The sequence below is a fragment of the Semicossyphus pulcher genome, unplaced genomic scaffold, assembly GCF_022749685.1.
Source record: "Semicossyphus pulcher isolate SPU_LCO1_2020_fin unplaced genomic scaffold, fSemPul1.0.p SCAF_11, whole genome shotgun sequence".
Classification (NCBI taxonomy): Eukaryota; Metazoa; Chordata; class Actinopteri; order Labriformes; family Labridae; genus Semicossyphus; species Semicossyphus pulcher.
Window position 1 is genome coordinate 10,980,171 of NW_027211615.1, and position 27,964 is coordinate 11,008,134.

Consider the following 27,964-nt stretch of genomic DNA (forward strand, 5'->3'; position numbering starts at 1 on the left):
GCCTACATTAAAATGCTCTTTATACGTTTATGCCTCAATAATAATCAGCTGAAAGAATTAGTCAATTAATTGATTACTTGACCGAAAATTCATCGACAACCATTTTGATAAATGAGTTACCATTATTTTGTTTTGGCAAAAATCACAGATTTCACATGTTCCAGCTTGTCAAATTTTATTGACTGCTTTTTTCCCATTTAGATTTAGAAAATCAAAATTTCGGAGTGTTGGTTCTAACTTAAAAGAAAATTTTAATATATACATTTGCACTTTGGGAAATATCAATGGGTGTAAATTTGGTGGGATTAATTGGTAATATAAATTAACTTCAGTAACAGCTCAAAATGCATGATGTTTTCCATTATACTAATATGTAAGATTGAATGCACTACGCATTACCACTATGCATTATCCTATTTTCCATACTGTTTCTCTACAGTGAGACATCCTTGCATAATGAAATCACACCTCTGAAGTTACTTGCAGACTGTCCTAGCAAATGTGACGTAGGCCTAAAAGGACTCTATGGAGAGAAAACATGAGATTTGCAGCCCGTTCATTCCACGGCGTAATGCTTTGAGGAAAACAAGTGCAGAAATTGTGAGTGAAGCCCGGCAGTCCCTGCGAGTCCAGTCCACCCAGCGACCGTTTACTCCCAGAGATGGACACAGGCAACTTTTTGGACAGAGCTCTGCTCGTGTGGATCGTGACAACAGGCCTCCATCGACCTTTAGGTCCGTAACAAACTTCACTTAAATGTCCTTTATGTTGTAAAGTTCTAATCATCTGTGCATCACCTGTAACATGTAGAAGTAAACATCTTTTTTTACTTTGCAGTCTTCATGCTCAAAATTTTGATGCTCCTGACTCCAGGCCGGGTTCAGGGATTCGCCTCTCTCCTCTGGACCATGTAAGATCCCTCACACACACACAAACAATTACATTGGTACTAAAAATAGTATTTAGGGCTCAAACATATTTGCAGCTTTAAACGTTATACCATAAAAACTCAAAAAAGTGATGTTCACACCTCTGTACGCCAGCATGAAAGCATATCTGTTTTTAAAAAACAGGATTATAATGTTAATGTGTTGAAAGTAACCACAATCATTCATTCATGCATTCAAGTTTGCCTCATTGTTCACACCCTCGTATGGCATGAATTTGTTTGTGTGCTACCAGAAGCCAAAGCTGCCAGTCCCCTGTGATGCTGAGGACCCATTCAAGGCCTTTCCCAAACCCCCCACTGACCCACTGGAAACAAAGAGGGGGTTGGCAGGGGCGCGGGCACGCCTTCTGCGGGCTGGATCTCTCACTACGTTGCCTCCTGTAGAGGGACACACAGATGGTAAGGAAGAGAAACATACTGTTGAAAATCTGGATCAAGAGGCAAAACATGGTAGGTTAATAAAGTTTTTAGTTTCTGAATGTGTGACACATAGTATTAAGTAATCAGCCATGTTGTACTTCAGATAAAATGCAAATAACAGGAGGAGTGTTGCCTTAAAAGGTAAAAAATGACAGATGTGCAAGCACTGGTGCAGGAGCAGTTGTTCACAAAAAGGAAATGAATGGAGTCATTCACATTCTGACACACCTGATTTACATTCTCTGTGGTGGGCTGGATGGAAAAAAAAGTGATTTATTGCTGTTGTTTTTAGTCGAAAGTAAGATGTGACTCTCAAATCTTCGCTGGTGAAATGAGCGTGTTCATAAACATCGCCTCATTTCAAAGATCTTTGGCTCTAATAAATGTATGTATTTTGTGACACTACAAATTGACACGTTATGAAAGAAGCAGAAAGGTTACTGCAAAACACAGCGGAAAACAGTAAATCACTTCTTGCCACATCTTTCTGTGTGTTTAGTGAAAGAAAGATTGAATCAAGGCCCGGGACAAAAGCAGCCTTCAGCTAAACGACTCCCCGGCACAGACCACACCGAGGTCCGCGGCGCTCCCCACAAACCTGGCCCACGCAGAGCTGCGAGTGAAAGGTGCGCTTTCTATCCGTCTGTTTGACTTGCAAGATCTGTTCTTCTCCCTCGCCTGCCCCCCACACCCTCTGCTTTCACCCTCTTTTTGAGCGAAGTGACAGTACAACAATGAGTTAAAGATTTATAGGCACACAAAGGTTGCAGTGGTAGACGTTACTAGATGGAGTTGATTGTTCCTCCTCCTGTTTTTGCCTTTCATAAAATCCTACAGCGCCTCCTCCTTGCTTTTTTTGCGTCTGTTTTTGCCATTGCCCATGTATGTCAAATTAAGTTTATAATGCATATTTGTGTTCCTGCTTTGCTTTATAACTCAACCAGACTACTAGGAAGAGAAAAGTAAAACAGGAAATGACTTAGTAAGGCTGATATCATAAGAACTGTTGTCTTTTGTGCTTAGATGTCTAACCCATAAGACGTGTCTAACCCAAAATTATAACACAGGCCTGGGATCGGCTAACACTCTCAAAAAGATTAGCATGTGTTTTTTATACACAGGATCTAACATTAGAAAAATCTAGGGTAAGTTGTTAGGGTTATATTTGTAAACACAGCATTTAAATAGTTTAACTACAAAACAAAATGCTTATTTTCCATTTAGGACTTAAAGATATAATCTTGTAGATCTCAGTTTTGTTCTCTTTGGCGCCAACCCCTGACGATAAACAGTAAATGCGGGAGTACACTTCCTACATATCCAGATGTCCACGGTTGGCTCCGGTTGTATCTCTAGATTTTCCTCTCTGACGGTCGCTTTCCTTTTTAGACTGTTTGCTTCATCTGAGCGTCGAATTTGTTTCTTTTTCTTTGGATTTTCACTTATTGTTGAAGTTGTATCTGTAGTCATCGATCTTTTCTTTGTTTGTTCAGCCATAGTAGATTACTGTTTACTCACAACACTTGCAGAGATCGGAAAAGCAGCCGCTTAGCTCCGCCGACCCTCTCTGGCAGACCAACCACTGCTGGCTGATGGAAAACGTGTCACTAACTGGGCGCCGCTTGTGATTTTTTATGGCAAAGTCACACCCGACACCCAGTCTGTAATACTGCAATACTCACCATTGTGTTACCTCATTCGGTAATTATCACTTTAAATAATGTAAAAAAGATGTTAATAAGGCTGTAATGTACATGGTCTTTAATTGACACCATATTTTCCTTAGCAGAAGGTTTTTAAAGCAATAATTTACTTGATCCGGAGCCAAAACCTACATGAATTCAGTGAGACTAGCAGTGGTGTCAGCAACCAATACAACAAATTCAACAACATTTTATCCTTTACTGTACACTCTGTCTTGGTCGTAGTAAATCCAGTTTCTTGGAAAGCTCCATCCCAATGAAACTGCCTCTATCTGTCATTACAATCACGTGTCAGCTTTTACACCTTCACAGCGCGGAGAGGATACAAGCTCTGCTCCATTCTGCCGACCTCATCAGCTGCGTGTCAGCACGAGGGGCATAATTCTGGGCGTTAGGTCGGGGGGGGCAGTCGTTACAATCCATCCGCCTATCGATCGGGTGGGGCTGCGGAGGGGGACAGACCATAAAACACTTTTACAGGAAATCTGGGCCATCGCCCGCAGCCTAGCCTCCTCACCTCCTTCCTCGCGAGCCAAGTTAACACGCAATGTTTAGTGTAACTTGTTGCTGACGACGATAAGTCCCCAGAATTTCTGATTTAAGAAGATAAGACTTCCTCTTCTTGATTAGTGTTCCGTCTGACTTTTAGAAGTAGTGGCTCAAAAAAGGGAGACAAAAAGAGGAAAAGTGCCAGAGATAGTCGAGCCAGGAGTACACTAAATGCAAGTGGAAATAGACAGCACGACAGATTAATGTGATGAGTTGGATGAGATATAAAGATAGGGGAGATTAGACATCCACTAGGTTCTTTTTCTCCAATAAGCCTGAGCTTTATAGCTCCAAATGGCTCTCTATTAGATTTGGGTGCCCATCTGGGCAAGGCTGGCAGCAGCGTGTGTTGTGACTGCAGTGCACTGGCCAGGCCTAAGACAGGGATGAGGTCATGTCTCGGAGAATGCAGTATCACACAAAGAGGCCTTATTATCAGGCTCTTAACCCTATCATACAGAGCCAATGCCCCCCGTCTGACATGCACTGCAACATGCCTCGGCCAGCAGTCCATGCTGCATCTGTCCCGTGTGCCAGCTTCTATACCAATAACAAAATCTCTTTTTTAAAAGTGAAAGGACACTCGCACCAACATATTGTACATTTACACTAATGTCTTCAAGCATTGCCTTCTGGTGATGCTCCAGCAGAAGGGAAAGGAGGATTTTCTACAGTACAAAACCATGTTCTGTCTCATAGCTGTCAGACACCCTGAAATACATTCAAGTCACTTGGGTGTAAAAGCTAAAAAGAAACTCAATTCTGAAAGTTTTCTATGCAAAAGTCACCACATAAGATTTCAGACAGCCCTGATGACATAATCTTCGTCTTTGACAAGAGTGTTTACACCTTATTCTTTACTTTCCAAAGTCGACTCACTCTTTTGTGGGAGACTTGCAAACTAAATCTCACACTTAAAGAGGTGAGATTAAGATGACTCAACCCGCTGCTCGTGTTTATCTCTATTTGTTAATAATACTTTTCTCAGCTGCTCCTGTAGTAATAAGTCATAACACACTACCTGTCATGTTTCGCAGAATTTTATTGCCGCAATGAGTCACTGTCTTTGAGTGGAAAAGTGCAGACTTTGACAGTGACAGGCACGAGAGAGATAGTGAGATGCAACGGTGACATGCAGAGGGCAAGCCACAACACATAGCTTAGCACGACATGGGCGTGTTTTTGGAGCACTTTACTGTTACTGAAAGGAGGCGGTGAGAATGTGGAGACAGCTCACAGTGACAAAGCATGAACAGCTTTAACCAGGCTGCCCACAAAGTTAGAGCTGAGTTCCTGTCTGTTGGGAAGCGCAGTTTGTGATGCGCACACACCGAGATTGACTCTGCCGCAAAGACTTATAGATATACACACACTGTCACACAGCGCAAATGTTCTAACACGGACACACACTTCTTAGATAAGAGCACCTGCACAAGTCCCGACCTCTGCTGCAACAGGGACACCTAGTGGCCTTTAATGAAAATACGCCTGGACACATGTTGACATTGTGCGTGTAGTGTAGTCTTTGACATCATCATATGTTGTGTGTTTTAAAGTTTACGTTTCATTTACTGTTAGTTTATTGGCCAAATGAGCAAAAATAAGGCACAAAAATTAGTAATCACACGCCTCCGAAGTGTGATGTAACCAGACTCCGTGTGTTTGTGTTTCTTTGTTCCAACAGCAGAATAAAACAGCCTGGTGATGACTCAGGAGTCAGACCCACAGAGAGCAGAGCAGGACGGGGAACAGGTTTGTCCACATATACTAAATCAAACTCACTTATACACACTGAACATAATATTCCATTTTGTGCAGCATAAGTAGTTAACTTTCTAATATGTCTGAAGAATAACAGCCCAATAAGCTTTAATATAAAAAGACTCAAGGCCAGAAATGTTGCTTCACCAACAGCATAGCCACACCTCCCTCCAAACTGAAAAACACTTCCACAAGTGTCAAACTTTGATTGGGGTGTTGTTGCTAAGGGTTAGAGAGGCAGACAGCCAATAGCTGAAAGAGCTGTTGGTTCGGGCAACCACAGTTTCCTGCATCACACCAAGCAAGGGGGTATGCAAATGTTGAGCAAAATAAAGGTGCACAATGTGCATGAGAGACTGCAGACATTTGCGTGCACAAACATATGCCCACGTGTTTTCATCACACACGCACACACTCCCATGCCCATGAGCACAGAAGTAAGATATCAGAGGAAGTGTAGCTGTGGATGGTGACCTTTCATTGTGGCATCAAACTTCCTGCTGTTTTATTTTCAGACGGTGAACTTGTGAACCGCGTTCGCACATGTTCACCGTCTGGGTTTTTTGGAGGTGGTAATTGGCTAACTTGCAGTTCCCTGTGTCCCACGTTTCAGAGCTGGGGACTGGAGACAACACCACGAACACAGAGGAGGATGCAGAGGCAGTAGTGTGGAATAATGTGATTGCTCCTCTTCTGCGACAGCTAGAGACTGTGGCTGCAGGTAGTGTGAAAAATGCATTAAGGAAATCACCCAACAAAAATGCAAATGTGTGACATACAGTGGTCTTGACCAGATCCTCTCACTTATTCCACTCAAAATATCACTTTTTACTGTTAAATTCATCCTTTTTTGTAAGTTTAGAATGTAATGTGGTTCTTATTTGAGCCCCATTCTTCTGTTTTGTTTTAACCAACCAGGCCAAGAAATTTAGCACTGGCAGATAGTCGTGCATGCAGTCTCACAAAATGAAAAACACTGTCATCTCAACCTCTGAAGAAAGGCAAACCAAATACTGTTATGTTTGGCATCCATACAGAGCTGTCCCAGCCTGAAACTGCAGTCTGGCAGCCATGAAATGAAATCTACGGCCGTAAATATTTTAACACTCTACAAATTTAATGGAAAATTCATTTGAAAGATAAATGTTAAATATTTATTATACCAAATGCCTTCTGGCTCATGCATAAAACACCTTTCGGATTCAGTGGGAAATTGCAGTGAGAGTGTTCAGTGTGAGACTGCAGCCAAGCTTTTTTAGAAAAGGACAAACCCAGTTAGTCATGCAGGGAAAACATTTATTTTAACTTAAAAAACAAGGAAAAGACTCCACCCTTTCTCTTCCTCTGCGTCAGGATTGTACTCGCCTGTTGCGGAATTGTTCCCCTTTATTTGACCATAGAAACTTAAGAGGCTCTTCTTAAAAAAGGAAGGAAATGCTCTTTTACTGCTGACCAACGTATTATTAATGTTGAGGATTTAACCTCAAGTTCATCATGCAAATGATAAACGTACACCATGCAATGGAGCTCAAGTTTATCGCACAAACATACCGAAAACATCACTCATCTGTATTTATATGGATGCACACTTGCCAAATAACACAAGTGGTTGTTTTCATGGTTTGTTTGCTTTCTCTGTGGATGTTTCCCCTGAACTTCACCATTTCTTTTTTTTCTGTGCCAGGCAGCTCTGCAGACTCGGTGGACCGTCTGTGTGATTTATGCGACGGCCTCCACGGCACCTTGGCGGAAGCGGACATGCTCGGCCGACGCTGTAAGAGGAGGTCAGGGATACTGCGAACACTGTTCCGCCTCATCGACCTCAACTCTGCCCGGCTCAACCTGCACATCGCCAAGCTCTGCCTCGCCGTGAGTCGCCCGTGTCTCTGCGGTGGTGTGGGTTTCAAGCGTGTCTGCCGCTCAGTCTCCATCACAAGGGCATCCACAGCACATATAAAAGTTTCTTGCTATTTCTTCTGTTCCAGCTGTGTGTCAGTGGAAACAACCTGCTCAACATCTGTAAGCTCATCTTCCAGATCAGCCGCAGTGACAGCAACGACATCCTCTTCCAGAACAACTCTATCATAGGTGAAGGAACATTATTTTAAGCTACAGCTTAGGGTTCTTATTCTGTACCAAGTCCTGAGTTCCTATGTGAGTAAAAAACATGTTATTCAATCAGTTTAAAGGAACACAATGTTAAACACTCTTCTTTATGTGTTTGCTGGCTAGATTTTTCCACTGTTAACCAAAAATGTTCTTTTTACATCTGGCTGCCTCAAGAGCATAATGTTCTCTGCTGGCCCGGGGTGAATTTTATTTGTCTGTATTTTCACTGTCTGGGTTCTATTTTTGGAACCCCCTTTCTAACTTCCTCACAGATGTTGTGCACCATATGGATGCTAACATTCGATTTTCTCTGTGTCTAGACTCGCTTCTGGGCATTTTGAGCAGCGAGGATGTGTCTGCATCTGGAGAAGCTTTGCTGTACTGTGTCGGGACTCTGAAATTTCTCTCAGGAAACGGTGCAATCCTCAGACTCCTGCTGGACAAGAACTGCGTTGGCATTGCTCAAACACTCATCCAGAGGCTCTGCACAGCAGGGGAGAATAACTTCACTATAGCAGGACACATCCTTGTACAGGTGTGTCACGATCTTAAAGGGCCAGTTCGCCGATTTTCAACCTCAGTCATATCATGCTATTATGGGGAGCTAATGCCATTATGATAGGAAAAAATGCAATTTGGCTCTGTGCCTTTGGAGGACGCTATCTGCTTCTCCAATGGGCCCTGAAAAACCTCCGCCAGACGCGCCATCTGGCGAAGGCCAAGGAGCTCGCTAAACTACATCTCTTTAGTTTAAAATCGTCAGGTTGGAAATGTAGACTGCAGACCTGAAGATTTTTTAGATGATCCACCGGCATATTCTCGTCATATTTCGGATTCTGTACCGCTCTGAGACATTGCCTGCAGCGAAACAGTAGTATTTCACTCCAGTGTCTCTCGCTGGGCCGTTCCTTTCAGAGGGAGGGGCGCTATGCATGCTGGGTGTTGTAGGAATGTAGACTGGCCGAAACCACGAGCTGTTTGTACAACTTTCTCCACAGCTATGGCGCCAATATGAAATATTATGGCTTCTATTGATTACAGAGAACACCAGCTTTGACTGACAGTGGCTTTTTCCAGGGGCGAACTGCTCCTTTAACACTGCTGGGTTAAAGGATATTTTAAAATGTTTGGACTACATCGTTAGATGTACAAAAATCTTTTAAATTGTAGTTTTCACAGCACATTTCTTTCTCATAGTAAGGCAATAGTAAGTGTAAAAACAGTTATGCTGGGTCAATATAACAGAACACCTTGTTAAATATTCCACAATATGTGTTTTTTGGCTGATGAACGTTTCCCTGCTATTATTGAAAAATGTTTTTGTTTGTGTCTGCTTTAGAAGCTGCTCCAAGGACTAAATGTTCTGTACTGGCCCAGCCACTCCAGTCTAAAACACACCCAGCTTCAGTCTCCCGAAAATGATTGCTGCTAACCGCATAAGTTGGCCTAAGCAAACATCATGAGCCAGTATTTCATTTGATATTTAACACAACTCATTAAGCTGTTAAAGCAGGGGAATAAGCAGACCATGACTTTTCCAGAATTTTCATTGCTGCCGTGCGCTGGAAATGAGCGTTTTCCTCCTGTGATAGAATGATTTATGTCCACGCTCAATAGTTTCCGGTCGCTCTGCTGTGTGGCGTCCTGCGCAGGCCGGCAGCCAGCCTTAATGAGCACATGGCGGACATTGTGTTCAAGCCACAATATCACAACAATGACAGAATACTGGCTTATATATATAAACGCTATGAACATATTTATACATTTCTTCTCGCTTTCTAACTCCGCTCTTGCTCTCTGTCTGACCTTTGACCCCTGTAGCTGACAGCAACCCTGAGGAACCTCGCAGATCACCCTGACTCCCGTCCACTCTTCGTCTCCCTGTCTATACTATCAGAGCTCTGTGTGGTGCTGCGTCATCACTGCAAAGACCAGGACATCTGTACCAACATTTCCAGAATATACAGGTATCACACAGGCATCATTTCTACCTGTAGACTGCTCTGTTTCCGCTAACTCCAGCAATCTCCTCTCCTTTTAAACCCCCTGCTTTCTTTTCCTCTCCTACATGTTGTCGTTGTTTGTAGTTAGGTGTCACAAAATAAGAGTCTGCAGAGAAACAGACATTTATCAGACAGGATGTGGTTATACACTGTTACAAAAACATGCACGCTAGTGACACAGCTCATTTGTATTTTGCCATTTGCAATATTAAGTAGTTTTGAACTCTGATTGTGCAGAAGAGTTCAAATGCTTTACCTACACGCAGATGCACCTTTCATCTGTTTAAAAGTCGGGTATGATTATGGGATAAAAGCAACAACTAACTAAACTAAACATAAACCATATCTGAACTAGCAAACAAAACGAATAAAACACAGTTCAGTGTGTGAACATGCTCACACAAATCCTGCAACTCAAAGACTCAGACACTATACAAACACTGTCTTTAGGCCAGTAAGGGGCTCTGAAGCAAAGCAAGCTCCCAGCAGATAAAAAGGCCACAGTGCCGACAGTTAACAAAGAAACTTTTACAGTGAAAGACAACTCGAGCATCACACTAAATCTGTGGCTTATTTGAGTTCACATGAAACAACTTGGACAAAGACATCACACAAGAGTACAAGAGACAGGATAACAGTAGTGAAGAAGCAAAGGTAAACAGCCTTGGTAATGTCTGTTAGCTTTATTAACTATAGCCCTTTTTACACTGTGTTATGCCTCAGCAGCGTAACAAAACTCCGTCCTCATGCCACCTTCTTCATTTTACACTGGACCAAACAACGCCGACATTGAGCCGCCCCAGTGTGTGTTTTTAGACAGCGATCCGGCGTTGCAGAAGCAAAACATGCGCAAGGTGTAAACAAACAGCACGTACTTCAAATACACACACGGCGCTGTTCTGCACACCGGCTCTGCAGTTTACACAGACGCCGTTTCGCCTCTGTTGCTACCTCCGATGCCGGCTCAGGGGCGGAACAACTTCGCCTCACCACTCCATCTCCGAGCATTCTACATAGAGGATGGAACATAACAGAGGCGTAATAATGTAAAAAGGGCTGTTGGCTAACATTAGCCACTATAAGCTACTTGTCATACCTGATCAAGTAGCAGCCGTACTGATGCTAGCAGCCCAATTTTCTATTAGATTTCTTCCTTCACAAGTTACAAAGTCCCACTTAAAGCTTTTTCTGACAAAATATTAAACACTATATTTGAAGAGCTGTAACAAACACTTAGCACAGTGCGCTTTAAGTTGTAATCTCAAAGATTACAACTTCGTTCTCAATTTCGTTCTCTTTGGTGGCACCTATGGTGATAAACGGTAATTGCGGGAGCACACTTCCCAGATATCCAGACAGTTGCATGTGTGACGTCCAAGGTTGGCTCCGGTTCTAACTCTTGATTTTCCTCGCTGACGGTCACTTTCCTTTTCAGACTGTTTGCTTCATCTGAGCGTCGAATTTGTTTCTTTTTCTTTTGTATTTTCACTTATGTTTGAAGTTGTATCTGTAGTCATCGATCTTTTCTTTGTTTGTTCAGCCATAGTAGATTACTGTTTACTCGAAACACTTGCAGAGACTGGAAAAGCAGCCGCTTAGCTCCGCCTACTCTCTCTGGCAGACAAACCACTGCTGGGTGATGGACAACGCGTCACTAACTTAACTTTAAACACACTCTGACAGCAGCAAACTGATCTCAACCAAACAAAGTGCAAAAACACAAATCATGCATTAAATGAGTACCTATCTTCAGTTTCTTGCTCCAGATCTCAGCCTCCTTCTTTGGCAAAGTACCTAATATATGTGTGAAGAATTAAATACAACTATTAGCTCTTTCTTTCAAATGTGTGTTTCCAAAACAAAAGGCTTTTTCAAGACGTTGAAGTGCTGATGTAACTAACACTGTGTAAAAACTTGAGTCCGAGATAATGATAGCATCAAGGCCGAGCCTTCTGATCCATTAGCACTGTTGATTTAATATCTCCATATTTAGTCTGCAGTGCGGAGCAGCGGGTGGGCGGAATGATCAGAGGTATTTGTTGTCCTCTCTCTCCCTCAGTAAACTCTCCTCTTACTCTGAGTGCCGCCTCGCTCTGGCCCAGACCCCCGACTGCTACCAACTATTTTTAGAACTGCTGAGCAAACATCACCAAAAACAGGTGAGTCCCCGAGCCTCCTCTTGTTTATGTGTGCGCGTGTGTTTGTGTGTGTGTGTGTGCGTGCGTAAGTCTGTGTGTATAAGAGAGAAAAGCTTATCAAGTGGTTATAAAGTAACTCCACTCAGCATGTTTTTCCGTAGAGCAAGTTTGTTTATGTACCTCAAGTCCGAGCACATCTACGGGACATTGTGTCCCTCTGCACGTATCTTCCCTTCTTTCTCTGCTCCAGTGTGTGTGTGTGCGTGCGTGCGTGTGTGTGTGTGTGCGTGTGTGTGTTTTGACATTTAATCATCCCAGGAGGGGCTGAGTAAGTCAAGGAAAGAGGGGGGGGAGAGAGAGGGAGGAGGAAAAGGGAAAAAATAAAGGAGGTGAGCTTTAGTAGAGGTGAGACAGAGGTGAAGGGGAGGAGGGAGAGACAAGAGGAGTAGGAGGAGAAGAAAAGGGGCGGGACTTTGGCATTAGACTTGACTGACATGTGTTCTTAATCTTATATGAAGTAAACACATGCCCACGCCTTCTAATAAACACACACACACACACACACACACACACACACACTGGACAGTAAGATATGTAATGACTCCTGGGACAGCCTGTCCTGTCCTCATACCAAAGTCACTGTGCGTTTATTGGAGCAAAGAGTGTGTTCATGTTATTTACCGAGTAGAGTCGGGATACACGGGTGACGCACAGGGTGTCATTTGTTACCTTTTTTCTCGGTAAGTGTGAGAGAACTCACCGAAACGACAAGGTGTAGTTACACTCAGACACGTCTCTGCAGGTGTAAGCTCACAGGCAGGCTCACAGGGGAAGTAGCTGTTGATCATCTAATGCACTTTTCATGTCTCATCAGAGACAACCTCTCTCTCTTTGGATAGACCTTTTATAAGTTGGAATAGTCTACTCTGAATATGCTGTATTTACATTGCATTCATTTCATTAGGCACACCTCTGTATTCAAAACCCAACCCAAAGTTGTCAAAACAGTGCAAGTACATTACTTCATACCTTGAGTTAATGTGTCTCCAATGCTGCTATCACACAAGAAGTTTTTATATATAAAATGTTATGTACTATGTTGTTACGTTCCATGAAGATGGTTAGGGGATGAGGTTAGTAACAATAAAATAAAACCCAGGAAAAATAACTTAATAACTTAATAATTTAATAATTTAATAACAACTGAAAATTAGCTTCTGACCAACCATCAAACGAAAGAGAAGCCAATCTTTCTTAAACAAGTCCAACTACTATTAACTAAAATTACGACAACAACAACACTTATGCTGCGTTCCAACTCAGAAGTCGAGTTTTTCTAACCTCCGACTTGAAAAATTGTTCTCGAACGCCATTCAAAGTCGGAGTTCCTACTTGTGAACTCGGAGCAGATTCATCTACGCCGACTTCATGAGAATCAGAAAATAGAAAATTATACAGGGCATATTTTTGCCACTTTCAGGCATTATTCAGATTAATCAAACAAATAATTTGCAGAGAAGTCAAAGAAAATTTTGGCTGCATCCCTAAAATATTCACTAATGTGATAAACCTGACCTCTGAAAGTAGCACAAAAAGTTTAAAATACATCCCACTACTGTCTACATACTATTTGTTTACTAGCACTGAAAAGTATAATGCTGTATGAGAATCAGTTAAAGTTTGCTTTTAAACAGAATCATTTGCAGTTGCAGATTGACCACTAAGCTACTCTCCCCCTCTCCCACAGGACCTGGTCGTACGTCTTCTCTTCACCCTCGGGAACCTCACAGCCAAAAGCGACGAGGCTCGGCAGCAGCTCTTTCAGTGCGATGGCTGCATGGACACACTCCTGCGGCTGTACGACGGCTACCAGCGCAGAGACGAATCCCCGCGCACACCGCCACGGAAAGGTCCTTCTTCCCCAAGAAAGCCCTCTAACCTGCAGGAGGAGGAGGACGTGCTGGTGAAGCTGGTCAGGGTGCTGGCTAACATGTGCATCCACCTGGCTGTGGGTCCAACTCTGGCAACCGACACAAGTTGCATTCAGCTGCTGATGGAGACACTTGGTGAGCAGAGATTAAAAGTTAGAACCTAAGTTAGTCAGTGTTTAACAAACCTTTTTTCCAGTCTGCCAAAAAACAAAAGATGCATAAGTAGAAGAAAGATGGCTGTAACATTTTTGCAAACCTCTGTCATAAAAAGGAAGTTGTGTGAAATTGCAGAGTTTAAAAATAGCTGTTTATTGCATTGTATGTACAGAATGTATCTGCAGGCACTCAACCACTTCCCTTGTGCTGGGAACGTGACGCTGGTCGAAAAAACACACTTCTCATCTGTCTGTTCATTCCATCGCCCGCTCTCCTCTCAGGGCTTTCTGTTCGATACGCAGCACATCCTCTTTTGGTTTACTTGTTTTTATCTTCTGACAGAACGAAGCGCTTCACTGCATGAGCAGGATGTTCTGTCACATCTCACAGCCCACTTGGTTTGTGTGTGTGAAATTCTCCCATGTGGTTAGATGGTTTCAGGACAGGTTGAGCTGAGACGCAGGTGGGTGTGAAACTCTCGATTTCTCTGCCGTCTGCCTCCTACACGCTTTACAGCAGTTGGGAGAGCAAATTAAACAAACAAAATAAAGGTCGAACTAGTAAAACATGTAAAATCTCGAAAGATGAACGGCTGTGTGGTTGATGCCAGAGTGTAAGACGGGAAGTAAATAAAGTAACTGAAGATAGAAACATAAAATGAGTGAATGAGAGAATATGGAGCTGCTGTGACACAGCTGGGAACTGAGCAGAGGATGAAAGAGACGACTCGGCCGATCGATGTCCTGTTTTGATCAAGTGCCTGACGCGCTGTGCTGCTTTACATTACAGAGCATCGAGATGAGGGCGCACAACAAAGCCCCATTTTGATTCAGAACCAGAAACGAAAGTCAGTGTGACACAGGCGCCGGTTGACACCGACCACAATATCTACGATTTATGAGCGAGCACACGACATCTGCTGCTATATCAGGAACAGGCTCCCGTTTCTGAGCTGCTCACTGTGTCATGGCTGATTGGATTGGGTCACAGTGACCTTTATATGCTAGATCAAACCGACAACATCAGGCCTAAATTAACCTCAGATAAAGGCTGTTTTTATGATAATGCCACAGTGTCGAGCTGTAATGTGCAGGAAGGGTGAACACCCAGATGTTTCTCTGTGTTTCTTTATCTTTTTGTAGTACTTCTTTAATTCTATTTATCTTTACATCAGAAATAGAAAGAAGAACTGTCTATATACTGAGTGCTCTGTGAATGCATGCATCCTCCACAAGGCTGTTATTATTAAAGTTAAAGTTGTAATTTCAGTATGTTGGCAGATCCCTCCGTGTAAATAAAAAGTGGATGGGAATATTTCAGCAGCCTGTTCCCGTGTGCGGATGCTCCCTCTGTTGGCTGTTTTTTAAACAGGAGGAATTTTGGGAAAAAATCTGAAACTTAATGTCCTCTGTTTAAAATGATGTTAAGTGAAGGTTTCTTTTACTGATGATGTTTTTCTGTCTTGTTTTTCTTGTGTGTGCCACAGAGCTGAGGTGTGTGCAGGAAAGCGAGGAGCTGTTAGTGAACGTGGCCGCCACCATCAACAACCTGTCCTTCTACCAGGAGGAGAGCTCTGTGCTCAGGCACAATCGGCTCACCATCGCAAAGTGTAAGACTGAACCACAGAATGAAAACTGATTACATTAACCTGATTGTGTTCAATTGATCTCCCCCTTTTCTCTCTTTCTTTCTACTTCAGTGATGTTGAAGTTGTTGCTCAGCCCCAGCATGGACGCCGTGCATGAGGCAACACGAGTTTATGGAAATCTGTCACAGTCTGAGGATGTTCGGGACTTTATTATGCAAAACAAAGGTAAGTATATGATGGGTACACACACCTACATACACACCAAACACTCCCACTCCCCATGCTATACAGTATTAGTTGACTCTTGTAGCGAAGGATCTATATTCACCATGTTAGACATAAAAGACATTTAATTCACAGAAATAAATAATAAAACTCTAAAGAGGCATGAATCAAACAAGCACCTCCACACAGACTGCTAACTGTTGTGTCATGCTCAGACACAGTCAGTATAAACATACCTGCTGACTGTGGTGATAGCAGCGCTCTTATCTCTGTCCTGCTTTGTCTTCACTTTGCTCCCTCATGCCGTCATCTCTCTCTCCGCTCTCTCTCCCTCAGTGCACCAGTTTCTAGTGATGCTGCTCGATTCAAAAAGCACTGAGATGTGTTTTTCAGCCTGCGGGGTCCTCACCAACCTGGCTCTGGACCCCCCCAACAGAGTCATCCTCTCGGTAGAGGGGGCGCCGGCCAAGTAAGGAGCAGTGCACTTTCCACTAAATATAGTAAAGGCAAAGAAATAGCAGATTTACCTGACTTGGTTTCTGGACAAATAATTTTGAATGAAAACATATAATGATGACAGACTTTTCTAAATGATTGATACATTGTTTTGGGATAACGTCATATTTACTGTCCTCTAGATTATGTGACATTGGGTTCGTTTTGTCAGCATAAACAGCAAAGAAAACAAGTTACTGTTTGGCAAAAACACATGAGGTGGATGCTGTTTGTTGAAGGAACAGTTGCAGTTTGGGAAACATACTCTTTCATTTTAATTCCAGGCTCGTGTTTGTATACCAAATATGAAACTGCAGCCAAGAGGTGGTTAGCTTAGCTTAGCTTAGGTTAGGTAATGACAGCATACTGGGATAAACAGCTGAACAACTAAGAATTTTTTATTTCTAAAACAAAAAACAATGGCTAGCTGTTTCCCCCTGTTTCATTGCTCTAAATAAACTTACATAGAAATATATATACCAGCTAAGAACAAGGACAACAAACTACTGTCTACACACAAAACAAGTGTTTTTAAAGGAGCAGTTTGCCCCTGGAAAAAGCCACTGTCAGTCAAAGCTGGTGTTCTCTGTAATCGATAGAAGCAATAATATTTGAAATTGGCGCCATAGCTGTGGAGGAGGGTGTACAAACAGCTTGTGGTTTCGCATGTTGTAAATTCCTACAAAACCCAGCATGCATTGCGCCCCTCCCTCTGAAAGGAACGGCCCAGCGAGAGATGCTGGAGTGAAATACTACCGTTTTCGCTGCAGGCAATGGCTCAGAGCGGAACAGAATCCGAAATACGACGAGAATATACCAGTGGATCGTCTAAAACATCTTCGGGTCTGCAGTCTACATTTTAAATGAGACATGACATCGGAGGCGGGCGTCCTAGATTGAGGAAGTGTAGTTTACCGAGCTCCCTGGCCTCCGCCAGATGACGCGCTTTAAGTAGTCTAACAGGGGTTTTCCAGGGCCCATTGGAGAAGCAGATAGCGTCCTCCAAAGGGCAAGGGCCAAATCTTTTCTACCATAATGGCATTAGCTCCCCAGAATAGCATGATAGGACTGAGGTCAAAAAATCAGCGAACTGGCCCTTTAAGTTTGAAGCCATACAAATACTGTTAAAGGAAAGATGTATTGAATGCATACACATGGAGTGCATGATTATGGACAGAATCCTGCTTCCAGTCTTTACACTAAACTAACCTAAGCTAATTGTCCTAATGTCATATTTAGCTGACAGCTGTGAAGGTGGTATCAGTCTTCCGCCCTGACTCTATGCGAGTAAACAAAGTCTTATTTTGGCCTGTGTTCAGCTTTTCCTTTCAAAGCAAACTGAGCTGAAGCTTTCTGAGTTTTCATTCCCTGTGAGTTTTTTGGGGGAAATGTGTTTTTTATTTAAACAAAATATGAGACAGCTGCACCAGCATAAACAAAATGCCACTTACCATGTCATCATGTCATGTTATTTGTTCACAGTAACACTAAGTGATAAATACTGATTTGTAAGTTAAGATTAGTTTGTACATTTATCTGTAGTGCAAGCTTCTAACATCCAAAGGGAGCATTTCTTTACATTGCAGCTCTCTCTTTCTTTCTGTCTCTCTCTGTCACACACACACACACACACACTCCTCTCTCAGATGTTGGTCCATTGAAGTAGAGCTAATGCCCACAAACCTGCCGGTCATGTGAATCCCTCTCCCTCGAGTCATCTGATGTGTGTGTGTGTGTGTGTGTGTTTGGTATGTGTGGTCAGGCTTGTGGACTGTTTGAGAGATTTGGGCCCCGGTGATTGGCAGCTGGCGGGCCAGGTTTGTCAGGCGTTGTGGAACATGATGGGCGGGGGCTCGGAGAAGCTGCTGGACACACAGGAGAGAGAGTTGCTGCTGGAGATCCTCCTTACATACTCAGGTTGGTACACAGTGTTATAACTAAACCTTACATAACAAGGGAGGGAGGCTACATGCTCTTATTCACATCAGGGGCCCTCAGGGGGAAGGGAGGGACACACATACTCCCACTATGAAGAACATAATACCTGCAGGGTCACATCTGTGAGCTGAAATGTTTAGAATAAAGCTCATTCACTCTTTTATATTCTCTCCCTAGATGAAGAAGAGGCTCTGAAGTGGATAAAAAATGAAGACATGAGGGACTACCACAAAGCATGCTGGGAGTTAGAGTTCTTACCTGTAGCTGAAAAACTGATGAAGATGCTCCAGCCTCCAGACGGCGCAAACTGACCAGTTACATAGAGTTTAGAGATTTATATTTAACACTTACCTCCGATGGGTTTTAAACGCGACTGGGGAGGTTTATCGTTTTCTCTTTGTGTTTTTGAGGCAGAAATAAACCGTTTAAAAACGTCACAACTCACCTATGAAGCTTAGCTGTCCATCCAGATGCTGAACTATATTTCAATTGGTCATAATTTTGGAAAATGATGCATAAATACTCAAAATACGAGCTGGCTATTCATGCTAGTTTTATCAAAATACACACAACTACTTGGCCAGCATGTCACATTCAAAAGAACACATTTAAGGTGGTTAAAGATGTAATTATGCAAAATTAAAGAAAGAAGCTAAATTAAACTGACAATCTCGAAGATTTCAGGATCGTTCTCTTGGGCGCCACCTAAGGGCGATATATCAGTAATTGTTGGAGGACTTTTCCCAATTTAACCAGACGTCTACGTAACTCTTGATTCTCCTCGCTGACGGTCACTGTCCTTTTTAGACTGTTTGCCTTCATCTGAGCGTCGAATTTGTTTCTTATTATCATATTCACTTATTGTTGAAGTTGTATCTGTAGTCATTGATCTTCTCTTTGTTTGTTCAGCCATAGTAGATTACTGTTTACTCGCAACACTTGCAGAGACCGGAAAAGCAGCCGCTTAGCTCCGCCTACCCTCTCTGGCAGACCAACCACTGCTGGCTGATGGAAAACGCGTCACTAACTGGGCGCTGCTTGTGATTTTTTCCACGAATGTCGCCACAGACAACCAGTCTATAATAATAATATTATGTACTGCAAATGCAAAGGCTTTCATCAGAGGGCCATAGGCTCAATCACCATTGTGTTACCTCATTTGGCGATAGATAGTGACTTAACAGACATTTATTTACACGAAATTCTTCAAGATTATTACTTTAATTTAACTTAATACATTTTTTAAAAACTTGCGATGCGAAAATGACCAGATTTTTTGTTTTTTTCAATTCTGTATAATTACATTTTTTAATTCCTGTTTTTATTTATTTATTTTGCCAGCCTTTCACTTCTTACCGTATGAAAACCAACAGCTATAACTTTTAGTTTCATTTTTCAATTTGTATTTTTTTATGCACTTTAACTTTGTTCCCATAAAGCTCACAGTGGCCTACATTGGTGGGAATCTTCACATGTACAGGGATAATTTAATACAAGCTCTTTGCACGTTTATACAACAGGCTCGTTCTGTTGTGAGCGTACACTGCGTTGTAAAAGTTCTTTTATGATCATGTACTTTTAAAAAATGGTTCACTGACCTTGAAGACCTCATAAGGAACTCTTTTATTGTCTGTGGATTGTGTCATTGGAACTTGTACACAATAAAGCAGAACAAAGTGGAAAAACAATTTTTTTTTTTGCTTGTCAAAGCCTTTATTGGTACACAGATATGGGGCCAGGCAGTGCTTACAAGTTACACCAAGTAGCCTAAAGTACAGCATTTCAAAATCACATCTTTATTACATCAAAACAAGTCAGAAACGGCACTTAATGTAAAAACCCTCAGTGTCAATTCCCCCAGTTTTCACACAACAGTGACCTTAAAACAACCACAAGACGAGCTGATGTTTCAAATACCTTTAAACAAACTCATTAGCCAGAGCTAGTAACAAACATTGTTCTCTACACTTATGTATTAATCAGGTTGATATGAAAGACAGTTGGCTGGCTGATATCAAGGTTTTAAATGTTTCCTATTCTGTTTATCACGTGGGAAAGCCACCGAAACGTGAAGGCAGTTTGGTCAGTGGGGGTAACGCCGAGGTTGACAGACGGGCCTCTGCGGCCTTGATGGGGAAACACCCTGAAGTTCAGACTGTTAGACGCCTTGCCGGGTAAAAGACGGATCTTTCCCAGTGAGGTGTGACGTGACAGGAGAGAGAGGTAAGGTGTCCTATCTCGCTCCAAATGTTGGTCAGCAGGAGCAAAGAGACACTTGGACCTAGACACAGGACCATTAACTGTCTCCCTGTGAGTCACACAGATATCAAACTTGTACAGTAGAATGATTCACATGAAAGTCCCTGGACAAACTGAACTGTTCCCCTGAGCTCAGCTCAGTGAATCAGCTTTATAATCACACAGCTGAGTGTACTTTGGAACATAGGGTGATGGAATAACACTTTTCATGAGTCATCTTTTTGCATAACAGCGCTCACAATATGCCTGCTAATTATCTCGGGTTATTTAATGTCCTACGCTTGTGCAACTGAGCTGATGGTGACACTGATTGTGCTGTGACTGCTTTTATTCCTGAATCATGTCGGGCTCTCAACGTCTAAATACAATCTCTCTGATGACGCCATGAAATCAAGTTGTTTAGGAGAAAACTACAAATGATACACAACAATTTAATATCATAGTTTATTTTTTTCATCTTTTTTTCATATAAAAAAAGTGTCAGTAACTGACATCAGTCAGAAGTTTGAAAAAAAAAACCTCCACTTCCTCTCAAACCACTTTCAAATGTACCATTCCTTTATCCTCCTCCTCCTCACTCATTCATCTGTCTGATTCTCTCAACCCACCCTCAGAAGAATGCAGTACTTAACTGGTTTTAGTAAACATAAAAACAAAACGGCAGAGGTTCCACACCTCTTCAAAATAAAAAAACAAACAAAAGCTGCTTTTGCACTGGTTAGACTTCCCCAGCAGGGAAATAAGCACAGCTACGACCGCAGTCGGCCCTGTGTGGGCCCGCCGGGTCCCCGAGCAATGGGAACGCGGCCGCCCGGAAAGAGTCTCTGCTCACCAAAGAGCACTTCTTATATGTTTTCTAGAGAAAAACAGAAGAGGTATTCATTTACTGGTAAAATTCACAATCCAAAGCTTCGAAAGTGTTAGGGTGACCAGGCAGCTGGGATAAGCGGAAGACAGATACGGTGTGGTTAGGGCAACCGGAAGCAAATCCCTCCTGGAAAACCTGGTTTCTAACTCTCCTTTTGATTACCCCCCCCTCCCCAAACATTACCAGAAAACAAAAGACATCATCATAAACATCAACAACAACAAATGATTAACAGTTATCTCACAATAACAGAGCTACAGCAGAAGCAAGAAGTCTCTCCTTCAAAGTGCCTCGCTTTTTTTTTTTTGACACATGAAATTCAAAGACAAACTTTTTTTTTGTTTTCATCCACGCGTCAGTCATCCGTCACACACGCGCACACACACAGACACACAAGTACAGTCAAACTCAAAAAGGGGCTCAGACAGTGTTCTTTGAGTTTCTCTCCTCTCCTCAGATTAGCTTACTTTGACATTTGAGATTTGGGACGGGGGTAGAGGGGAAAGGGGAGGTGGGGGGTAATGCAGTGGATTTCAAATGGATAGGGGTTTAAATGGGGTTTGAGGGGTGATTTGGGGATCAATATGACCCCGCTGAATACAACATGGGAGCAGCAGCATCAGCACGTATGCACACTGTGCTGGATAGTTCAGGCACACGTAAAAAAAAAAAACAGCCCAAAGTTTATGCTTCCATGTCCAGTTACCACATCGACAACAACATCCCTTAATACAAAATGAAATAAAAAGACTCTAAAAGAAACTAAACAAATAAAACAGTGACGACAAAATCAAAGTGCAGGCTGTTTGTCGCTGCACGGCATTCTGGGGGATTCTTGCAGGTCTTCACTCTTCCAGGAGACAGGGGGGTTTGCTGGAATACTGAAACGTCGTCCTGGATGCTTCCTGTCAGTGCTCAGGCCCCGACACAAACTCCCCGGCCGAGAAGCAGGAGTTTGCTCCAGGCCGCCCTCTCTTGGTCAGTTTTGGCACTGCAGGCAACACCGACTGAGTTTGTGTATCCACTTGTAGTTTGAGATGACTTTCTTCAACAGTTCTTTTGTTCTGATCCTCTTCGACATCCATCCAACAAGCTCTGTCACAACCCAGGGCTTCACATCTCTTCCACATTTTTCGTTGAATCCTCCCTCCCCCTTGGATTTTCTTTTTTTTTTGTTTTAATTCTTGAGGTGTCCCACAATGAGCAACAACAATGACAGTAAAAAGACAAACGATAAAAACGCCAAAAAGCACTTCATGTCATGTAGCGGGTGATCGCTCTCAGAGCGTATAACAGTTCTGCTTGCATTCGCGCTTCCATAAGAAGCAGATTAACGTGGACCTGCAGGAGAAACAACACAAAGGAGAGGAAACTATTACACACTGTACATTAATAAACTTATTAAAAGAGCTTTTACAGATCAGACCAGGAGAGGAGATTAGGATCTTACCTTCTCGGAGTGCTGAAACTGCCTCCAGAAGCTCTCATACATTCGTTTGGTGGTCTTCTCAGGACTACACACCATGGTCTTGATATAGATCTTAAAGCTACGGTCCAGAAGCTGGTTTATCTCCCCGTAATCGTAGTCGTCATACCTGAAGAATCCAAAAAGGCACAGTGTTAGGAAAGAGAAGCAACAACGCTGACTGAGCACTTATTACAAAATAAGCGTTACATCACACGACAAGTTTCCAGTGACTGACCTGATGCCGAACATGCAGTGGATGTAGTTCCAGATGGCCCTGCGCAGCATGCTGGTGTCCACATCCTTGTGTGTGGCCATGGTGTTGTAGGTCAGATTGTAGGCCATCTGGAACTTTTCATCCAGCATCTGACCCACATCAGGGTACAGTCTGTTCACCAGGGAGAAGCCGTGGTCCTCCCAGCTGTAGTCCTGCAAAAAAAAAAAAAGGAGAAAAGGGTCAATAACACTTAGATAACTCTTTTTTTTGCATGCTGTGCTTTATATTCAGGTTGTTTTTGATCTCTACCTGCACTCTGAATGTGGGCACGTGCTCCCCCCTCCTGGAGAAATCCTTGTAGCCGTAGCTGGGGTCCTCAAAGTGTCGGGAGATGTCTCTGGAGGGGACGCACTCCTCGTCCTCCGCCGTCACCACCAGCATGCTCTCCGTCTTCTCCCTCTCAAAGCGAGTCGCCATTTCCTCCTGGCTGGCCTCCTCGTCATCCCGGCACTCCTGCAGCTGCTTCATGCGCTCCATCAGTACCTCCACTTCGCCACACATCTCCTACAGAAACAAAGAGGAAGAACAGTTAGCAAACAGTCCCAGTTTTGTGGATAATCTTGCTTTTATCCTTCTACAACAGTCCTTTAGCACTAACCTGGTTCCCAAGCGGATCGTCAAAGTGATTAGCGTGACCGTTCCCGTTAGCAATGTCACACACGCAGTACTGGCTGAGGGAGGGGGGTCTGAAAGTGTGTCCGCCGTCGCAGTGGATCTCGGGCGTGATGCCGCAGCCGAAGGTGAACGAGGCGAGGGAGTGGTAGTGTGTGAGGAGGACAACGGCGTGGATCAGCTCCGCGAGGGACCAGCTGTGCGCCTCTGCCTTCAGAAGACGCTAAAAAATGGAGGAAAAAAATGTTAATAATGACTTCAACATTAGTGACCTTTCAGGAAGTGGGAAAAACCTAACCAAATTATCACCTCTCTTCTTTTTCCAGCCACTTTCTTTGCAATACCTCCACTGCTAAAACCATCCAAGTTATCCAACTAGCCTCCACCCATGATCTCAGCCTGTTGCATAACACGCTTTCATGTTCTCATCCACCCTCCAGACCACTCCTCCCCACTCTCTCACCTCCATGTGTTCCTTGGTGAGCAGCCAGGGTCGGTGGGCCAGGATTTTGTTGAGCTCCCCGAGCTGCTGCAACTTCTGCGGGGCTTCATCCAGACCCTTCAACCACTTGGGATCTCCGCCGACCTGGAGGAAGTCGTTCACGTGCAGGTTGACTAAGTAGGAACACTGGTGTCTAGCTGCCGCCTGTAACATCAAAGGAAGAGGAGATCGAGTATTAAGTATTTGACACATAAACAGTTAAATGAGGCATGGAGTTAAGATTTCAGGGGATAAGCGTGACCGTACCATGATGCCGATGTAGTGTCGGTAGTGCAAAGACAGGGGTCCGTCCATCTGCAGCAGGTAGTGCTGAGTCCGGAGGAAACTCTCCAGGTACTGCGGGTGGAAGCCCATAACCAGGGAGATGTTGTCAAGGCGGCCGAGGGCTGCGAACGCATCCTCAAATATCGACTGTGTCCGGGAGTCCACTTTACTGACTTTGAGAATCTAACAGAAAATAACAAATAAATAAGATTTTCCCCACATATGACATGATTGTGGCTGAGTTAAAGCTTCAGATGAGATTATAGACTGCCTCCTACCTCTTTTTCGGGGATAAATCTGCTTGGTCCGTTTCCTAAGGGTCTTGGGATCCTTATTCCCAAGTCCTGCAAGACAAAAGAGGAGAAAAACATGCCCTTTAAATACCACAGGAGCGCAGAGGAGCAGGAACTAGCACAGCGATCATCACTTCTCATTTCTCCTGCAGTCCCTGTGCTGTCACTTTATTGCTTCAGCAGTGTGACAAATCAGAGTCCCCCTTTGTTTGTCTCATATCAGTAAACCTGTCAGACTTTTACTCTTTTTTATATAAAATTAGAATAAAAAGAGATTTGAATGTTTTCTTCTCCGCTTTAGAGGCTACATCTTTTTGCATTGTCGCAATTAATTGATGCATAAAAGCAAACTTAAACGGACGTTTAATAATTAATGAGAAAAACACAACTTTGCCTGATAAGCCCATCATGGAAAAGAGAAGACCGTTACATCGCCTCTGTTATGTCCTGTAACTTTCCGCTGCTTGTCGAGACATGTCCGAGCAGCGGACGCTGTCCCGCAGAGCACAATGAGTCAGATGAATGAATGACTGCGAAACGCTCTTTATTCCGAACTGACACCCAGTTAAAAACATGTCTTTGAACGCGTCATTGACATGCCTGCTCCTTCGAAAGAGAAATGCTAAAAAACAAAGAGTCGATTTCTGACCCTCTGACCACAAACTCTTGTTACTGGTAAACAAGCTGCACTAAAGACTGCACTGCAGCTTGTCTGTCCAAAGGAAAAACCGTCGCTAAAAACATCGATAATGTGAAACAATCTTTTGTATCCAGACGTCAGGTTGAAGCTTTGACAACTGTGCATTTTAAAAGAGTGTTATTCGCTCCTGAAGCCTTTTTCTGTCTCTTACCTTTTTGCTAAGTCGTTCACAATGGGTACATATCTTTAACAGGCTTGTCACTGTAAAAGAATTATTCTCCACGTTCGCTGCCGGTGCGATCGCGTGCCTCATCTCGTGTCCTCGCTGCACTTTGTTAATTTAAGGGTATAAAAAAATTTAAAGATGTATTCTAGATGGCTGTTTCCTCCTCTCTTTGTTCCTTGAGGCACTGGGTAAAGTGCTCAGCAGTCAGCTGTTGCAGCCCTGGAGCAGAATACCGTCCCCTCTCGCGCATACATTCGGTAAATAAGTCGAGGCTCGTGTGATTGACGCGCTCGGCGGCCAATCAGGAGGCGATACCAGCCCCAGGGCAGCCAATGGCGGCGGGGAGGAGCACGTGAGGGCGGAGTTAATCATGGGTCCTAAACGTGAGCAGAGAGAACAAATCCCCCCCCCCCTCTAAGAAAACATCATCACTTCTCTCTGCTTCTTTTGTTCCCTGCTGCCATTGATCGTGATTGACTTTACAGTTACATTACACTCTGTCTGCTAAATAATGACAGCAGTCACATCAAGGTGATTGCTGCTTGATTGCACCTTCCAATCACTTTAATCAATACTGAAATCCATCATAATGGCAGGGAGAAACCTTCCAACAGGATTTTCTGTATCACTGCCAAATGTAGCTTGGAAAAAAATACGACATGTGTGTGGTATCTGTGTGTTCATCTGTGCAATGTGCATCCAATGTAAACAACAACAAGCTAAAGCCAGCGCTAGCATGCAGCAGCAAGTCCCCTCAACCCCCCTAACCCCCCTCATTGGCGTCTTGCTGCACTAGGGGGGTAAACTGAGCCCTCAGCTGAAGAGGGTGGAGAGTTTGTCCGTGCACAGATCAGCCTCAGAGATGGATCGCTGTAGGACCTGCTGCTGCAACAACAACAGCCCTTCAGTTAGTGGTTTTTGCAGCGCAGCCTATCAGACCGCAGATAATGCCATTCCTCCTCCACCAATCAGCCCATGCTAAAGGAGTGCTTTAACAGCCATGAGGAAGCAGAGATAAGGAAGGCAGCTCTTATGGCTTTGTTTATCCCAGTGTGACAATAACACGGTCACTGGAACAGTGTATAACTGTTTTATCGCACCACAGAGGTTAGAAAGTCAATAATTACTAGAATCATATCAGATGTGATAGACTACAAACACTGTGTACTAAAACTTTTATATTACAGTGTAATATCGACCTTTATTCCGCCAAAACTTGTGCTGCGGAAACGATGGGTACCACAAGGGGTATATTTGTCTTTGAAATTTCCGGTAAACAACAGATAAAAAGTGTATTTTCGCATAAAAAAGCACATGCAAGTCAAGTGTTGGTTCCTCTGTGGATCATCAACAACCACATTACAAAAGCATCCACATATTGGCCGGCGGTGTTGTGCCACACACTTGCACATCTGTGCGTCATGTTTCTGCACGGATTTCAAAAATAACATGAGGAGGCTTTTAATTTCTGAGATTTCACAAAGGCTTGTTTTATGAGAGGAAAATTACACAGCAGTGTTTGATTAAATGAAAAAGTTGGCAATTTTGTCAGATACTGTCTTTGTTTTCTTTTATCTTTAAAGCTGCAACTCTTGTAGGAAAGTGTTTGGATGAACTGTGAAAGAACCCCAAATAAAAAAGCTGACAAGCTCGTAAAAGTTGGTAATGATGAGGAGGTGATTAATAGAGGCCAAGTAAAGACAAGTCTGCCCCTGTGCACGAGCATCCAGAGCTTGCCCGGCCAGTTCTGCAACTGACTGTTAGTTGGATAGCACAGTATTCAGCAGGTTCATTGTGTGGAACGAGCCAACCTACCCCCTACCCCCCTCCCTTGCTGGTCCCTCTCCTGATGCCACAGGATGGGGTGCGGGGCAGCTGTAAACATGTTCCCAGGGCTGGAGTCAGCACTCCCGGGGCTGCTGGGAGCCCCATGGCTCAGCAAAGCTGCAGAAGAGGCTGGTCAGCGTTAGGGGCTTACGACACACCGAACCTTTTCACATAAAAGCGCTTAGGCCTCGGGACAGGGCCAAACACTATTGTCAGAGTGCACGCACTGACTGCTCTGTGAGGCTTTACTGTACTCACATCAGGAGTATCTGTGTGTGAGTGCACTGATCAGACATATCTGCTTCTTCTTAAATCAAGTCTGGTTACATCTACAGTTCATCAGTGCAAAGCAGCATAGTTGGTACAAAGAGCAGTATTATGCAAAAGCAAACCAGAGCTTGTAAACAAGTTACATGAAATTCTAAGAAGCTTAAGTCATCAAAACTCTAAAGAAAGACTGAGAAAGCTCTGGAAAGATTTGGAAAGCTCCAGAGTGAAGGTGTTGATGTCCCTGTATCTTTACATTAGTGTGTAGAGCCTGTCTGCACACCTAAGACTTCATTCTATGTCTCTGTTGTTGACACAAATTAAAAGAACATGACAAAAAAATTGACCCCAGACATCTATACACTGCACCTGGTTTGTATTCTAACTTGTGAGACTGCGTATTCTGTGGTGTCTTCTGAAAGTGCTTGAGAACACAGTGTGACTTAAAACAAACCACATTGCAGGTGTCTCCAGAGAGTCTGAACATCTTTAGGTGTCT

General features: G+C 43.4%; 2 protein-coding genes across 2 annotated transcripts; one reads left to right on the top strand and one right to left on the bottom strand.

Moving 5' to 3' along the window:
• The first annotated feature begins 525 nt into the window (after positions 1-525).
• armc2 (armadillo repeat containing 2) lies at positions 526-19,641 on the top strand. The gene is made up of 17 exons (XM_069657200.1): positions 526-734; positions 838-910; positions 1,183-1,348; positions 1,869-1,995; positions 5,306-5,373; positions 5,996-6,103; positions 7,067-7,251; positions 7,368-7,470; positions 7,812-8,026; positions 9,313-9,458; positions 11,554-11,653; positions 13,380-13,698; positions 15,206-15,328; positions 15,419-15,532; positions 15,869-16,001; positions 17,790-17,944; positions 18,143-19,641. The coding sequence occupies exons 1-17, from the start codon at positions 526-528 to the stop codon at positions 18,274-18,276; spliced, it is 2,478 nt and encodes an 825-aa protein (XP_069513301.1). The 3' UTR covers positions 18,277-19,641.
• A 692-nt stretch (positions 19,642-20,333) lies between these two features.
• sesn1 (sestrin 1) lies at positions 20,334-25,578 on the bottom strand. Its single transcript, XM_069655631.1, has 9 exons — positions 25,357-25,578; positions 24,491-24,556; positions 24,195-24,395; positions 23,910-24,092; positions 23,433-23,669; positions 23,084-23,338; positions 22,796-22,986; positions 22,543-22,687; positions 20,334-22,433 (listed from the first exon to the last, which is right to left on the bottom strand). The coding sequence occupies exons 1-9, from the start codon at positions 25,456-25,458 to the stop codon at positions 22,347-22,349; spliced, it is 1,467 nt and encodes a 488-aa protein (XP_069511732.1). The 5' UTR covers positions 25,459-25,578; the 3' UTR covers positions 20,334-22,346.
• Between the last annotated feature and the right edge of the window lie 2,386 nt (positions 25,579-27,964).

Bases quoted from the DNA above. Each gene is read 5' to 3' on its own strand.
- armc2 (XM_069657200.1), top strand. From the start codon at position 526: ATGGAGAGAAAACATGAGATTTGCAGCCCGTTCATTCCACGGCGTAAT. The intron at 1,349-1,868 runs GTAAGGAAGAGA...CTGTGTGTTTAG, and splicing joins TGTAGAGGGACACACAGATG to TGAAAGAAAGATTGAATCAA. The intron at 7,471-7,811 runs GTGAAGGAACAT...CTCTGTGTCTAG, and splicing joins CCAGAACAACTCTATCATAG to ACTCGCTTCTGGGCATTTTG.
- sesn1 (XM_069655631.1), bottom strand. From the start codon at position 25,458: ATGAGGCACGCGATCGCACCGGCAGCGAACGTGGAGAATAATTCTTTT. The intron at 22,987-23,083 runs GTAGAGATCAAA...TTTTTTTTGCAG, and splicing joins TGCCCACATTCAGAGTGCAG to GACTACAGCTGGGAGGACCA. The intron at 22,688-22,795 runs GTCAGTCACTGG...TGGATTCTTCAG, and splicing joins CACTGCATGTTCGGCATCAG to GTATGACGACTACGATTACG.